This window comes from Penicillium bovifimosum (genome assembly GCF_028826915.1).
Source record: "Penicillium bovifimosum strain IBT 22155 chromosome Unknown utg000003l_segment0_segment0, whole genome shotgun sequence".
Taxonomy (NCBI): Eukaryota; Fungi; Ascomycota; class Eurotiomycetes; order Eurotiales; family Aspergillaceae; genus Penicillium; species Penicillium bovifimosum.
The window spans coordinates 2,142,019-2,157,435 of record NW_026622712.1 but is presented as its reverse complement, the minus strand read 5'-3'; the positions used below and the strand labels follow the sequence as shown (position 1 = coordinate 2,157,435).

General features: G+C 48.1%; 5 protein-coding genes across 5 annotated transcripts; 1 reads left to right on the top strand and 4 right to left on the bottom strand.

Annotated features, from left to right (window-relative positions):
* Positions 1-422: 422 nt before the first annotated feature.
* On the top strand, positions 423-5,195 carry N7515_003868 (uncharacterized protein; the record flags this gene model as incomplete). The annotated part of the gene is made up of 9 exons (XM_056664612.1): positions 423-1,266; positions 1,328-1,351; positions 1,412-1,563; positions 1,645-1,973; positions 2,030-2,177; positions 2,245-3,013; positions 3,106-3,609; positions 3,662-4,243; positions 4,312-5,195. The coding sequence occupies 9 exons, from the start codon at positions 423-425 to the stop codon at positions 5,193-5,195; spliced, it is 4,236 nt and encodes a 1,411-aa protein (XP_056523669.1).
* A 946-nt stretch (positions 5,196-6,141) lies between these two features.
* N7515_003867 (uncharacterized protein) lies at positions 6,142-7,641 on the bottom strand (the record flags this gene model as incomplete). The annotated part of the gene is made up of 1 exon (XM_056664611.1): positions 6,142-7,641. The coding sequence occupies one exon, from the start codon at positions 7,639-7,641 to the stop codon at positions 6,142-6,144; it is 1,500 nt and encodes a 499-aa protein (XP_056523668.1).
* A 1,084-nt stretch (positions 7,642-8,725) lies between these two features.
* On the bottom strand, positions 8,726-9,700 carry N7515_003866 (uncharacterized protein; the record flags this gene model as incomplete). Its single annotated transcript, XM_056664610.1, has 2 exons — positions 8,726-9,632; positions 9,684-9,700. The coding sequence occupies 2 exons, from the start codon at positions 9,698-9,700 to the stop codon at positions 8,726-8,728; spliced, it is 924 nt and encodes a 307-aa protein (XP_056523667.1).
* A 459-nt stretch (positions 9,701-10,159) lies between these two features.
* On the bottom strand, positions 10,160-11,179 carry N7515_003865 (FAD-binding oxidoreductase; the record flags this gene model as incomplete). The annotated part of the gene is made up of 1 exon (XM_056664609.1): positions 10,160-11,179. The coding sequence occupies one exon, from the start codon at positions 11,177-11,179 to the stop codon at positions 10,160-10,162; it is 1,020 nt and encodes a 339-aa protein (XP_056523666.1).
* Positions 11,180-11,728: 549 nt separating this feature from the next.
* Positions 11,729-12,141, bottom strand: N7515_003864 (LysM peptidoglycan-binding domain-containing protein; the record flags this gene model as incomplete). Its single annotated transcript, XM_056664608.1, has 2 exons — positions 11,729-11,870; positions 11,933-12,141. 2 exons carry the CDS (start codon positions 12,139-12,141, stop codon positions 11,729-11,731), a joined length of 351 nt encoding a protein of 116 aa, XP_056523665.1.
* Positions 12,142-15,417: the final 3,276 nt, after the last annotated feature.

Below are 15,417 nucleotides of genomic sequence, written 5' to 3'. Positions count from 1 at the left end.
AGTCTGGTGATACGCAGTACGGAGTACACGAGCAGTCTTTTCGGCCTTGGTTGGGACTATTAGGGTGAGACTAACTCGGCTAGACCTGTCACTAGGCCATCCCACAAATTTCTTCGGGGTCCTCCCGACTCCTCCGCCAATTCCATTTTTGGTTGAAGTAGGTTCCGTCCTTGGGAATCCCGGTCAAGGTAGTATCCCTTGGACGAAATGACCCAAAAACTGGAAGGAAATACTCCCCGTAGGCTTCGCAGATGAAGCTAACCGACTGGTAACTCTTGGCCAATAGATAGTGCACCAAATTCGAATAAATAGCAAGAGGAAGCGAGGACAAAAAACCAGAAAACTCTAGGCATGGTCGCGTTGCTCTTTCTCCGTAAATAAACCATTTCAGCGAGTAGGTGCAACATCTCCTTCATTGCACCATGCGGGTTTGGCAAGCTCTTTTGCTCGTGATCCAGCTGGGTGTTCTTGCGCAGAGCTCTCATCATCACCATGATCATCATCACGATGATATCCATGTAAGGGCTCACGACCTGTCCAGACGGGAAATCTCTTCCTCCTTGGTCAAGGTTCACGCAACGACGACGAGTGCTACATCTTTCTCCAAGAGCACTTCAGATTCAGCCGAGGCTGTCTCCAGAGCGTTGAAAGTCTTGAGTTTGAGAAACAAACTTCGCTTGGACAATGTTCAATACAACAAATACGAACTTGGCACTCCAAGTAGTCTTCGCTCCAATGACTCCGCTTCGTCTGAACTTGACTATAGCGAGGAGGCCATTGATCAAATGGAAAGCACACGGAAAACTCTCAATCGGAGAGATTCTAACGCAACTACGCAATATGGATATTCGATTCCTGTGGAGCTCAGAACGGCCGCTAGAATCATTGCCGAGTCAGAGCCTCCTTCTCCATCCACCGGTAACCACAGCGCCGTTGCTGCTGAGATGCGCGCAAAGTATGGAAGTAAGGCCAAAGATACGTTGATCCCACAGCAGGTCTTGCGGGCGCAAGATGGACTGTCTGAATATGTGGCAGATACCAATGAGTCTGCACCTGTCCCTGGCTATACCGGTGATGGAAGTTTGAAAAGCCGAGCGGCAGCAACTTGGTGGATGGCAACCATGACGCAACGCGGAAGCAGCCCCTACGCTCCTTCTGGATATAAGGTAATTACAACCATGGAACATTCAACATATATGGGCGTTGTTCCGGATGCTAAATTATATTTCAAGGTTTGGAGAAATGTGAAAGACTATGGCGCTAAAGGTGAGCCTACTAAGTTATTGACCTAATGGGCTCATGGAATGAAGCATCTAACCGTTTCTAGGCGACGGCGTTACTGACGACACTGGTTTGTGACCTATCAAACCTATAATAATCACTAGTGCGGCAACACGCTAACCATTCCCAGATGCTATCAATCTTGCTATCTCCGACGGTGGTCGTTGCGGAGCCAACTGTGGCTCCAGCACAATTTATCCAGCTGTTGTATATTTTCCACCAGGGAACTACTTGGTCAGCACTTCGATCATCCAGTATTACAACACTCAGTTGGTTGGTGATGTGAGTAATTTCTTCCCGTTCTACCGTCCTACGGTCCTACCATATGTTCGTATGTGTACCTCATACTAATGTACTGAATAGCCTCTAGAGCTTCCTACCATTCTTGCGGCATCCAGCTTTGTAGGTCTCGGTGTTGTGACTTCAAATGTTTATGTTGGGGACCAAGACGAATGGTATCTCAACACAAACAATTTCTTCCGCAGCGTCCGTAATTTCAAAATCGACATCACCCGAACAGATCAACAGGCATATATTTGCGCCATTCATTGGCAGGTCGCGCAAGGAACATCGCTTGAGAACCTTGAAATATACATGACCCAAGATGCAAACACGACCCAACAAGGAATATACATGGAGAATGGAAGTGGTGGATTCATGAGCGATCTGACTTTCGTTGGTGGAAACTTTGGGTGAGCATGATTGGCTTCATGAAGATGGATCACATACTGACTGACTGTTTGATCAGTGCTTACCTAGGTAACCAGCAGTTTACTACTAGTCATTTGGTATTTGTAAACTGCAATACAGCGCTCCAAATTCATTGGGACTGGGCATGGACTATGCAAGATGTCGTCGTTGAGAGTTGCGGCACCGGTGTTATCATTGTCGGTGGAGTAAGTGACACACCTATTGTCGCATTGACAAACGCGATGCATTCTGAATTCTAATCATTGAATCTAGGCTGGTGGTCCATTTAGTACCGGTCAAGGGGTTGGTTCATTCGCTCTGATTGATGCTGTCATCGCCAATACTCCCACTGGAATCAAGACTACTCTGTTCAACGAGAACTCCACCGCATTGCTTCTGCAGAATGTTGGCTTCTACAACACCCAAAACTCCATATATGATGACAACGCACAGAAGGCCCTTGTCCCCGGTGGTGATTCCACTGTACTCGATTCCTGGGGATTCGGAATGGTAAATGACCCAAGCGGTTCACGTTTTGCTTCTGGAGAAAACCTCTTGGCAATGAATCGGACTGCTTCTCTTGTTGGCAGTAACATCTACAACGTCAAACCCAACTTCTTTACTCGCCGCAGGCCAAAATACGCTGATCTTGGAAATACTCAAGTCTTGGATGTTAAGGCACTGGGAGCCAAAGGTGATGGTGTCACTGACGACACGACCGTTTTGAACAGTATCCTTTCGCTCGGGTCAAACATGTCTTCCATTGTCTATTTCCCTCATGGTATCTATGTCATCAAGGATACTCTGAAGATTCCAAAAAACTCCCGAATTATTGGACAAGCCTGGTCCCAGATCATGGCTACTGGTCCCAAATTCCAAGATATGAGCAGTCCGCACGTTGCTATCAGAGTGGGACAGGAGATGGACGTTGGTATTGTTGAGATACAAGACCTTTTGTTCACAGTCTCCGGTCCTACAGCCGGAGCTATCCTCATGGAGTGGAACCTTCACGAATCGACACAAGGCTCGGCTGGACTATGGGGTAAGATGACCCCAGCTCCGGCTTCTATATATATCCGTTGGCCTTTTTTGATGTTTATCCGGCATGACTTTTCTAACTTCTTATGAATCAAGACTCTCATTTCCGTGTTGGAGGCGCTATGGGTTCCAATTTGCAGACCAGTGATTGCCCCAAGGAAAGCGGAATTGTGAAAAAGGATTGCATCGCAGCCGCTCTCATTCTGCGAATGACACGTAGCTCCTCTGCGTACCTCGAAAATGTTTGGGTATGGACTGCAGACCACGACCTTGACAAAGTCTCCCAAGATCAGATTGACATCTACGCCGCCCGTGGAATTCTGATTGAAAGCCAGGGTCCCACATGGTTATATGGCACATCTTCTGAGCACCATGCTCTCTATCAGTACGAACTCTATCAAGCCAAAGATATCGTTATGGGCATGATTCAAACCGAGTCTCCATACTACCAGCCTGTCCCCCGGGCCCCGCAGCCGTTCATAGTCGGTCATTTCCCAGCCGATCCCGATTTTACAGATTGTACTGCCGCTTCAACCACATGCCCTGTCTCCTGGGCCTTGCGAATCATTGATTCATCTTCAGTGTATCTTCTTGGCGCTGGTAAGTCTGCCCAGTTTCATATATGTTCACACCCAATGTTGACTGTTTCCAGGACTCTATAGCTGGTTCTCTGATTATTCACAGACATGCGTGGATAACGACCTCTGTCAAGATCGGGCTTTCGAAATCGAGGAGAGCTTCGATATCTGGGTCTATAACCTGGTCACCAAGGCTATCCGTGAGATGGTGAGCCCAGCGGGCGAAACTCCAACTTACGCCGCTGCCAACAAAAATGGATTCTTATCGTCTCTGCTGGCTTGGGTCAGGAAATCCAAAGACATCATTGGAAGTCGAGAGTTCCCAGGTTTTACAGTGTGGAGTGCCGACACAGAGACTCTGTCCTCTCTTCCTTCTGCATGCAAGACGTCTCTCTCACAGAAAATCAAGTGTGACCCGTGGGCGAAGATGTTCCTTCGGGATACGTACCGGGGCAGTCTGAACAATGACACCCTTACAGATTCAATTTGCGATGGAACTTGTGGAGCATCGTTGAAGAGTTGGTTTGACAGTGTGCAGACTACTTGTATTGGATACAACGTCTCTGGCTCGGCTCCTACCAAATACGGAGGACAGATCTGGTCTGGGTGGAATGAGACCTGTCTGAAAGATCCGGCGACGGGGGATTACTGTAACGGTGAGAGATTCTCTACGAACCTACCTAGATATCCTGGAAGATGACGAAGCTTATCATATGACTCCTAGACGTGATCGATGGTTTTAGTGAGGTCATTTATACCAAGGACATGCCTGAAAGTGAACTCTGCTCCTTCTGCTTTGTCAAGAGGCTGGAGATGATGCAAAACTCGTCTTATTCAGTCTATGATAAATACTTCCAAGTGGATTTGGAAGTTGTTCATGCTCAATGTGGCCTCTCAGGGCCCACAACAATGCCGCCGTCTTTGGATGCTCCCCCGCAGTTCCCGCCTGAGCCTGTTTGTGTGTCTGGTGCTTTCCACACAACCGTTTCTGGTGACACATGCGACTCTATTGCATTGAAGTATGGTGTGTCCTCTGCTGCTTTGGTAATGGCAAACTCCCGCCAGCTCATGATATGCGACGAACTACCTTCAAGTATGAACCTTTGCCTGCCCACCACTTGTGCGAGCACGTACCTCATGCAAAATAACGATACTTGCAAGTCGATTGAATCTGCCAATATACTGTCTCCTGGCGATGTGCGGCGGTATAACTCCTGGGTTGAATTCGACTGCTCTAACCTTCAGAGCTCGACGCAATCATTTGGTCGCATATTATGCCTTGGTGTTGAAGGTGGAAACCACACAGCAACAGCTCCAATTCCTGGAGTAACTCTGGGCCCAGGAAAAACTACAGGCTACGCACGGACTGCTGTAGACGCTCCATCCAACGCCACTGTGGCGGAAGGTTCTACACTGGAATGCGGGAGATGGCATGTTTTCTCGCATGGCGAAAATTGCGCTACGATTTGCGTTGAGGAGTCAATCACCTCTGCGCTCTTCCTTCAGCTCAACCCGTCCTTATCGGGCTCCAATTGTTCAACGGCATTGGTGATTGGAAGCGCCTACTGTGTTGTTCCTACTCTGAGTTGGACGACGGCTTCATCTTGAACAATATCATGTTCAGTGACCTTCGTCACATTCCAATGTTTGCATTTTTGATTGCTTTTCATATTTACAGGGAGTCGTCGAGAAGGAATGGCTCCGTCGGAGTGCATTGGGATTTGGGACTTGATAATTGATGATAAAGATGGGCAATTGTGTTTCTTATGATTCAATATGAAGGTCCGAGGGACGTGCTAGTGCTACCAATAGCATGATTGGAATTGAGGCACTGAGACTCAAACTAGATTGTAGGTCGTATATGGGCCATGGCAGCAGCGAATTAACTTTCCTTTTTGATAGTTATGATGCCCTCAACTGTTGAGGCGTTGGTGCCTCAGGCTGCATGTTTGTCTGCCAGAAATCAGAATGCACCCCCCTTGTTAGGTAGCACCTTTTCTCCTCTCTTCCTCCTCCTTCTCTCTTTCTCTCCTCAGTCCACCACTTTTGAGTAGCTAGTCAATGATAGCAGATTCACACAGTTTCTCCACATTGACATATCATCCACTAGCCTCTCCAGACTAGGCGATACTTTTGATATTGTAGTGGGGAGGTGTGACCTCCCAGGCTCCCCCTACAGGTTACAGCCTGGCGTGCTTCCCCTGTGGCCCTGTCCACTCCTTTGATTTCTCGTTTGTGCGCCCTCTTTGCTCCCACTGGTCTGATATTTATGCTGGGCGGTAGCTGCTGAATGGACCCTTGTTCTTTAGAGCACACAGCCTTGGGCGCTCCCCTTTTACAATATCTAGAATGAGACGCAGCACATGCGGGGACTAATACACTTCCTATCTCAGTATGCAACATAAATATAGGAGCTTAATCATAGAATTCGAGCCTCAAGCAATCAAGCCAGTATGACGGAAAGAAGAGGTACTAGGACATCCTCTGCGATGACAAGGCATGAAATTGAAGGCTGAAACTAATATTCCTTCCCTTGTCATCTTTGCCTTGCATTTCACTTACACCACATCTGTCGTGGAGTAATGCCATGGCAGTTTGTCGCGTTCTCCCACGTTTCTTCACCTCCATCCGCCTGTCGAACCATCTCAACAATATCCTCACTAACATTGATAGTCCCAGCTAAGTAATGTAAAGCGGTATTGCCGTCGACATCCTCTGCCCTGACATCAATCCCTCCCCATTGCAATAAAAGCTGAATGGTTGCATTTTGTGCCTGTCGTTGGGAATCCGTCAGTGGTTGTGGTTTTCGGGGGCCTTCCTGTGGCTTTGGGAACTGGATATGTAGAGGGCTTGGCAGTATATGAAAAAACCACTTAGAATCAAGCGTGCGGGCACAATGTATACTCTCCGCGACATCTGGATTATAAAGTGCAGTTTGATTGGAAGTGAGAGGCAACGAAGCAATGTGAAGTAGCGTATGTCCTAGAGCCGTTGTCCCCGCACTACCAAGTCCACCAGGGATGGAAGCTGCCAACCATAAAAGAAGGTCTGGATCATGATGTGCGGTTGCAAAGTGGAGGACATGCACGTTAAAAACAGGTGTGCGCAGATTGGGCTCGAGCTGAGGGTGGGATAGTAGATCTACCAGACAGCGCTGCACGCCGCTATTGGTTAAATCACAACAGGCGATGATGTATGACAGTGGTGGGAGACAGATGGTTGAAGCCGCTCGAGGCAGATAGTTAGGAGAATACCCGCAGGAGGAGAGAAGGTACCGGAACATAGATTGATTGCCAGCCTCAATAGCCTCATGAACAGGCGAAGATCTGGAAAGAGCTGATACCGAGTAGCTTCCTTCCTGCACTTGGTCTGCTTCATTGTCTGACGTGGGTTTCACCCACGCAGACTCATCTGCTCCAGCGGCACGAAGGATGCCAAATATTTCAGGACTGCCTATCTTCGCAGCAACCTCTAATCCTGTCAAAGCCCGGTCCATCCTAAGTCTTTGACCGGGGAGATTTGGTTCCGTCCAGAAACGAGGAAACCCACGGCGCCGTTCATCGAGCTCCGTCTGGGTCAAAGGGCAGAGCTGTTGACTGATGCCTTTCGCTTGTGCTTGTTCTAAAACAAGAGCACGACGAGCGCACATAGAAAAGCTAGATACATCGTCTTGGAAATGGCGACCACGAATGAACCGGACTGAATAGTCCTCCATATCCCTTAGCTGAATACCGTTCGGATCTGCGCCCGCATCCAGAAGAAGTCGAACATTGTGTGGCAGATTGGCGCGAATAGCAGCTGTCAATGGAGACTCCCAGAGACCATTAATTGCTCCCGATATCGTATAATTTGGTGAGAGTGTCTCTATTTGATGGCGTTTTGTACCATGCAGGCTTTCATCGTTGCCATATCTTGCATAATAAGCCAAAATGGCTTCCAGAAATGCAGGATCGGCTTTCCCCGCGGCGCGGATGGTTGGGGTTTTATCTTGTTTGTACCAGTCGGATTGATCAATGGAGAAACGATCATTGATTTTGAATTTGAATTGATCCATATGTATGGTGTATGGAATATGGAACTAGAGAGGGATAATTTTGGGAGAAGATTAAAAGATGGAGCGATAACGATAAACGTACACCCCGCCCTAAACCCACTGCACCCAAAGTCACGTGCTGTCATGTGAAAGGTGGGTTTTCTTTTTGTCAAGCTGGACCCACCTCCGTTGGTATTTATCCCTGTTCTGCCATGGTAAATGTAAACGAACCATTCTTGCCATAACTATTAAATCAAAAACACCCCCGGCTCAGCAACTCACTGTGAGTTTGAAAAAGCGCACAAAGATCTCCTGGTGAGACGTTGGGCGATAAGTCCGTCTGGGTTCTAGAAAGACAGTCCGTGCCCTGCTGCTGGCCCCTGCAAGAGGCTGCAACAAACCAGTACTGTGTACTAGTAACTACGTAGTACTACAGAGATTGCTCCGCTACGACGCTACTCCGTAGTTAGCTCCACTCCACGACCTAGTTAGCTAATGAAGAGGGGAACGCTCAAGGCTGTGTGCTCTGAGACACACCGTACACGGGTCGATTCAGCAGCTACCACCTAGCATAGCCATCAGACCAGAGGGAAGCAAAGAGGTTGGGCGCTTGCGCACAAGCAGACTAAATAAGAGATGTGTAGGAGTGTGTTATTCAACTAAAGCTGCCTCGGGGAAGCATGTCTGTAGGGGGAGGTCACACCTCCGTGACCTCCCCACTACACTACTACCTTTTCTGAGGTAGTACCTAGTGTAGTGGGGAGGTGTGAACTCCAGGCTCCCCCTACAGGCATGCTTCCCCCTTTGTTTTCACGTGAGCGTTCCTTACGTCAGCAGTTTTGAGCTGCAGATATAGTCGCGAGGTAGCCTTTAGTAGCAATACACACTCCTACACCTCTCATATTTGACTGCTTGTACGCAAGCGCCCAACCTCTTTGCTACATCTGGTCTGAAGTCTACGCTAGGTGGTATCTGCTGAATCGACCCGTGTGCCTCAGAGCACACAGCCTTGAGCCTTCCCCTCTTCACTAGTTAACTATGCTTTTTTAAGAAGGCCATTACTAGTATCGACAACCCCTAACCCCGACCCTCCGCTGGTTAAAGCTCATTGACCCATTCTGAATTCCTCATCAAGCTTTTCGTATCGAGCAGATCGATGGTAAGAAAATCCACCTTTTAAACGCCTCTGCATGACATACCCCACTGCCCCCTCTTCGTCCTGTATCGATTTCCATTTATCCCAGTCATAGACATCTTTATAGTCTTGACGGAATTTGCATAGTGCAAAATCGATCATGGTCACCTTGAATCCATTCCCCGCGTCCTCACGCACAATGAAACTCCTCGTTTGAACATCCTCATTAAGTATTCCCAGATCACCGATACGATCAATAACTCGAATGGTGTCTTCACAGATGGCCTGCCAGCTTTCCCTTGGTATATATTCCTCAATATCGGTCAATGGGAAGCCGTCGATATATTGCAAAAGGATCCCAGGAATATCGGTATATTCGCTGCTCGCTTGATCTGGGTAGGGAATAGGCATAATAGCGGATGCAAGGAGATTCGGTACGTCGGTGCCTTGAATCTCTTTCAGGTTGCTGTATACCTGGACCTCTGTCTTGTACAGATCCAACATGTGATCATGAAGATAAGTTTCGTCCATAGCTGCACTCCACGTACTGCCTTCAGGTGTTTCACCGTCGTTGAGCTGAGCAACAAACTCCGATGCGCCACCATCAAGGATGAATTGATGGTACTCAGTCTCTAGGCCTGGGGTCCAGGGCCGAATCTTTTCGTAATCCCGAAGCTGCGTTGCAAATCGCCGATCAAAAAGCTTCAAAATCATGTCGCCTTCCAATCTTAAAGAGGAGCAGGCCATCCGAATAAGCATCACAGAGGAAAGAGTGAATGGCTCGAAGACTTTAGTGATATGAGCGTCTGCTATTGCCTCCAATCCACCTGGTGTCTTTAAGTGAATCTTGATCACACTGCCGACAGCATATGGACATCTGAAATGATTAGTATAAGTCTATTCTAGATCTGCAGGCGGGTGTACCTACTCGAATTCGTGGGTCATCGTGATTACATGTTGTCGTGAGAAATCCGACAAGACCGAGATGATGAGAGAAGACTTCCCTGATACGCTGGGAGGCTTGACGTTACGATCTATGGATGATGTGCGCTGGTGACGAGATGTGCATGTCTTGGGAGAAAATTGATGAATTCTGGCCGGAGGTGTAGGTAGTGCGGATGATTGGTAACGTAGGTTAGAGTTTAATGGGATGAGGTGCAGTAGCAATCACGTCACAACCTATTCCTGCCTGTGTCCAGTGGACGGTTGTTATTCGTCGTGAACGTGAACGAGGGGTTCCTGTTTCCACTTGGGATATCTTATCTTCACCGCTCCACTGTCGGTCTTTGTAAATACGTGGTGAGTACTTGCATCCTGAAAGCTCTTTTCGAAAAGTCACATGTGCACGCGGTCTTCCTCCATTACTATTAAACATTATATATACAAATTCCAACCAATGGCATATCAGGAGGCAACCTGAATACCTTGCGGATTATGGAATATGTCCTTGGGATCTAATTCCTCCTTCAGCTCTTCCAATCTTGGAAGATTGCTACGCCAGTATGCATGCTGGGCATCGGGCATCCTAGGATCTGGGCAACCGAGATATGCGCGTTCCGCGCTTTCTGGCACAGCCTGAGCTAGAATATCATAAAGACCATCGGTGAATTTATATGTGGTCTGGGATATCGGTCCAAGCGGGTTGGCTACGAAGAGGTGGACCCAGAAAAGCACATCGCGGTGACCATAGGCCGTGGCATCCTCAGGCACGGCGTTGATGGCTCCACCCTCCAGACTGAGCGTGACAAACCAGGCCAAAGTGCCGGCGTTGGTCTTGTGGATGTAATCAAAGAATTCCTCGATAGCGGAATCAGGAACGAGCGTGTCCGGGGTGAATCCGAGGGATTTGGCATAGAACCAGGTCGGCGAGTCTCCGACCAGTCTCAGAATGGTATCTTCTAGTCCATGACCAATCATACCCAGCCAGTCCGTCAAGACTAGCACGGTACCGGGCTCGCTTGTGGGGAATTTCTTCTCAAGCTCGAGCGCGTCGTACTGCTCTTTCGAGCCGAAGAAAATACCCTCAAGGATAATCTGGCCGTCGAAGATGATCAAATTGGAGTAAAACTGCCAGGTGAGGTTCTCCTGGGCTATGAACGCCTGCCAATCTTTGACGAGCTTCGCCTTCTCATGGGGAGTTCCCAGGTTGAACGTGAACGAATACTGAACAGCGAGCCCGGGTGCCTCCTCCGTGCGCACTTTGAACTCCGTGACGATCCCGAAGCTAGCAGCAGCACCTTTGATAGCGAAGAAAATATCCTGGTTCTGAGTATCCGATGCCCGCACAATACTCGAGTTCGCCAACACAACCTCGACTTCCTCGACATGGTCGAGCGCCAGACCCCACTGACGCGCTGTCGGACCCAATCCGCCTATGGTCAGGTGGCCACCTGTCCGAATAGTCGGACAAATACCGTGTGACATTGCTCTGTTGCCTGAATTATATAGCTCGATGTCGAGGTCGCCAGGGAGGTTCCGGGGCCGATGGTAGCGACGTGGGTCGATTCATTTGCGTTCGAAGGGTCTGATCGCTGTTGGACGCAGCATAGATACCTGACCAACGGTAGGGAGGTATTCCGCTACAACGGGATTGGGATTATGCAAATATTTACCTTTGAGATTGGAGCAAAGTTGCCTGGACTAGGCTGGAAGAACGACAGTGATCACGTAGCCCCATCACCAACGGCGCGTAAAGGACCACCTCCAATTGCGGGGTTGTTTACCATCAATTTTTGGCCCCATGCTCCACTAGCTAGATCAGGGCTCGTCACAAAGGGGTCGACTAGGCAGAGCATATATCACCGTACATTTAGTTCAAACTATGTGGTCCCGAGCTCTAATAGATCACCGGTGGAGTCACCAACGGCGCCCACAGGCGACACAATATTGACTGAGAACTTTCTTGAAGCTTTATCTAAGACGGGATGGTGTGATAGGTCGCTATTTGCACAACGCTAGAGGATTTGTAATAACTCAGACGACATACGCAGTCGTGGTGATAATGCTCTGCGAGCCGGTTGCACTGCTTGAGGTTGTGGAACTAGGGACAGGAATTGCATAGTCTCCCGCAGGATTGCTGATGCAAATATCCTTACCAGAGAAGTCACCGAGGTTCCTAGAAAATCATGCGTTGAGCTGCATTCTATCATCAATCATGATGTCCCTGAGATCACATACGAGCACTCGCGGTTGATATCGGGGTTCCATGAGAGCAACTGCGCCCATGTGGCTCCACTCGACTTGCCAATTTTTGCACAAGTATCTCCATCCTTCACTGTGTAGGTGTTACAGCTCGGACTACTGGTAGCCCCACGATGGAGGGACTGGTGCGCAAATTTTGAAGCCTGCACCGAGGCAATGACTGCGAAGTATGCCAGGCCTTTCATGTTGTCAATGTTTTCCCAGGTTTCAAGATGCATCTCGCGGTTGTCATAAGAGGTCTCCAAAATAGAGAATCAGAATGTCTCAGATGAAAATGTCCCACTGATCGGAAATTGATATTCATCGAATGTCCGAGCCTAAGGCTGAGACACATAGTGGAGATAGTGGAGAATCCGCACGTTCCGGCGGGTGTGGGCCCCGGCACGGTCGATCCGGAAATGGACAAAACAAGGTTTGTGTATTTTGTTTGGCGGCTCGGCCTGTTACTGTATTTTATATACACCTGATAAATAAACAGCACCCATGCCGCCCTTGAATGCTTCGGCTGTGGTCCGCTACTGAGAATAGAGTTTCCAACATCTCCCCAAGCAATGTATCCATGAAGCCAAAGGGATAAGGAACGAGGCCGCCGTCCACTGGTGGATTCTGCCCGTGCTAGGGAAATGACGGCCCTGTCCTATGTAAGTGACTTATGGGTACCGCACGAGGCAATCTCGCCAGGCTTTCAGCATGTCAACGACCGGCATGTTTGAAATAATCGCTAGACAAATTTGTCTTGAGGGAGAGAGAGAGAGACAGAGATTCCAGACAGACCCGTTGCTATGGTTATTTCACACACGACTAACAGAAGACTCGTTCACGATTCTTACCCAAGATGACACAAATTCCGTATAGCTACGTTTCTGCTGTTTCTTCGCCATAATGCACTATTTGGGTCACAGTGTTGTACCTGCGAAAGCGGGCCTTGTGGTCGAAAAAGAGGCCAGCCCCAGCAAGCGTCGATCACACAGCCCAAATCACTCTTCGCTTAGCCCAGCGCCACATCATCGACGAATCATTATTGTGGCTTAAGCCATGTAGTTCATGTTTGGTTAGCCCATTTGTCAGGACAATACAAATTTCCGGATAAAACGGCGCTCTCAGTTAACTGCGCGTTGATGCGTAGTTCTAGGACCTGCCGATTGGGAGCTGGATGCCAGCGCTGGGGTTAAAGTCCCATTTTGCGTTATTGGCATGTACAGGGCCCCATAGGGTCCAGCATAGAGGCAAGCCCTCCACCGTTGTTTCCTCTTCTCCTTTTAGCCCCTCGTTTGAATGTGGCTACTAGTGGCCTTCTGCTGTGAGCCCACCCATCGAGGTCGAGGCTATGGCAAACGTTAAACCCACTGTAGTACGAACCCAAATCCTGGACCAAGTACCAGGTAAGAAATCCTGAGCTATGTCCCTTTACGGCTCAGGTCGGATTCAGTTCCATACGCAGACCGCTGGTCTTGCACAAATCCTGGATCAAGTACCAGGTACGAAATCCTGAGCTATGTCCCTTTACGGCTCAGGTCGGATTCAGTTCCACACGCAGACCGTTGGCCATGCACAAACCCTGGATCAAGTACCAGGTCGGGTTGCGATGAGATTTCTCTTGCCCGCCCTCCAGCAAATGACAGACACCTCTTCGCGGTGCTGGAGACTACTACTCGGCTTTAACCTGAGCCGAGGAAGCCAAGATCTGTCCTCAATTTTTACACGGCATTTTACACAGTCCGTGGAACTGGCAAGAACTATTCAAAATCTCAAACTGTCAACATTGTCCAAACACCCTGTGTCCGCGCAATTGACACCGCCTTTAAATGGCATAGGATACCTGAAAGAGGCAAATAATCATCGCAGAACGACAAGATATAATCTCGCCTACGCGATATCCAAGCCAGTATAGTCAAAGTATAAGATCACGTAACTTTGAGGCTACACATTCATTCAGTTGCTCGAGCTTTAAGCTGTTTAATTCAAACCTGTTTAACTCAAATCTGTTTAGCTCAGATCAGGTTAGCTCAACCTAGAACCTGTTCAAAATGGCCATTCTATAAGTAGCCAAAACTTTATCGTTTGTTTGACCATATCATTTACACCTTTGATTTCTGTTAAAGAATCCCCCTACGGCAAAAATACACGCAGGCGCGGATCGTGTTAGTCTTATCCTCAATGGAAACATGGGTCAAATTATGTTTATTTAACTGTGGTAATAAAGACTTTCCCCAGCCTGTAGGCCGAGCGAATTGCAGACAAGGCTTTGATTAATTAGTGGCTCCACTAAATACTAAAAGCAAATCATGGTAATGTTCGTTCATGATACTGTTCGTTCATGATACTGTTCGTTCATGATACTGTTATAATGTTCGTTTTAAGATACTGTTCGTTCAAGACAGTGTCCGTTCAAGTGTTAGTCAGATTATGAAGTTTAAGATAGTGTTCGTTCAAGTGTCCGTCAGATTATGAAGGTCAATATAGTGTTCGTTCAAGACTGTTCGTTCAAGACTGTTCGTTCAAGACTGTTCGTTCAAGACTGTTCGTTCAAGACTGTTCGTTCAAGATTGTTCGTTCAAGTGTCCGTCAGAATATGAAGTTTGTGTCTCAATATTTAGTTTTTCTATGCACTCACTCTCTGCCAAAGTGAACATACTCGGCTGAATAAGTAAAGCAACCTCACTTTTCACCCACTATGCTAGTTTTGCTATTATCTGTTCGCAGACTTTGCCGGGGTTACTCAGCACTAATTGTACGTCACCATCCTGTCCCCAATTATATCACAAGATTATTCGGTGACCAATAATTCTTCATCGCTCGCGTTTATTGTCGACTTACACAGCACAAAGGAGCTTTCAGCGGCCGTTTAAATTCCCCGCGGTCTGTTAAGCACTAGCTACTTCGACGTCTCGACACCTAAAAGACCGCCTCTACCTGAATACTAGGGTATTGCAGTTTACGATCTATCTTTGTCCGCTGGCGATAATTTAACGTATGTGAAATATTTGCTCGGAGGTCGTAAACCCCCGCAGATTGATCTCTAAATACCCAGGAGAAGTCTACTGTTGACTGCTACCCGCCTGGCCTAAATAGCGGATCAGAATAGAATTAGCCGCGGGTAAACTTGGCCGAACGTCCCCCGTGTGCATTTAGACTCTAGTAGCATAAGAAGGAGTCATTGCAGTTCAGAGTGCACTAAGTATGGCACTCCGATTGTATCTCAGTAAGCAGCGAGAGAATTATCTGAATAAATCAGACTAAAAGTTCGTTCACAAAACTGACACTGCCTAGGGCAGTTTAACCTTGCTCACATCAAGACTACCAATTTCAGCCAATCAGACCTACGCTAGCTAAGGGCACTCTGGCCGAAGACAGTGTTCTGAAGCAAGATCACAATTTCTCCATCTACTATAGTGTAGGGGTTCTTCTCCGCTGACCTAATATTTCGTTGGGTCCTTTCTCATTACCGTAGACAGTCCGGC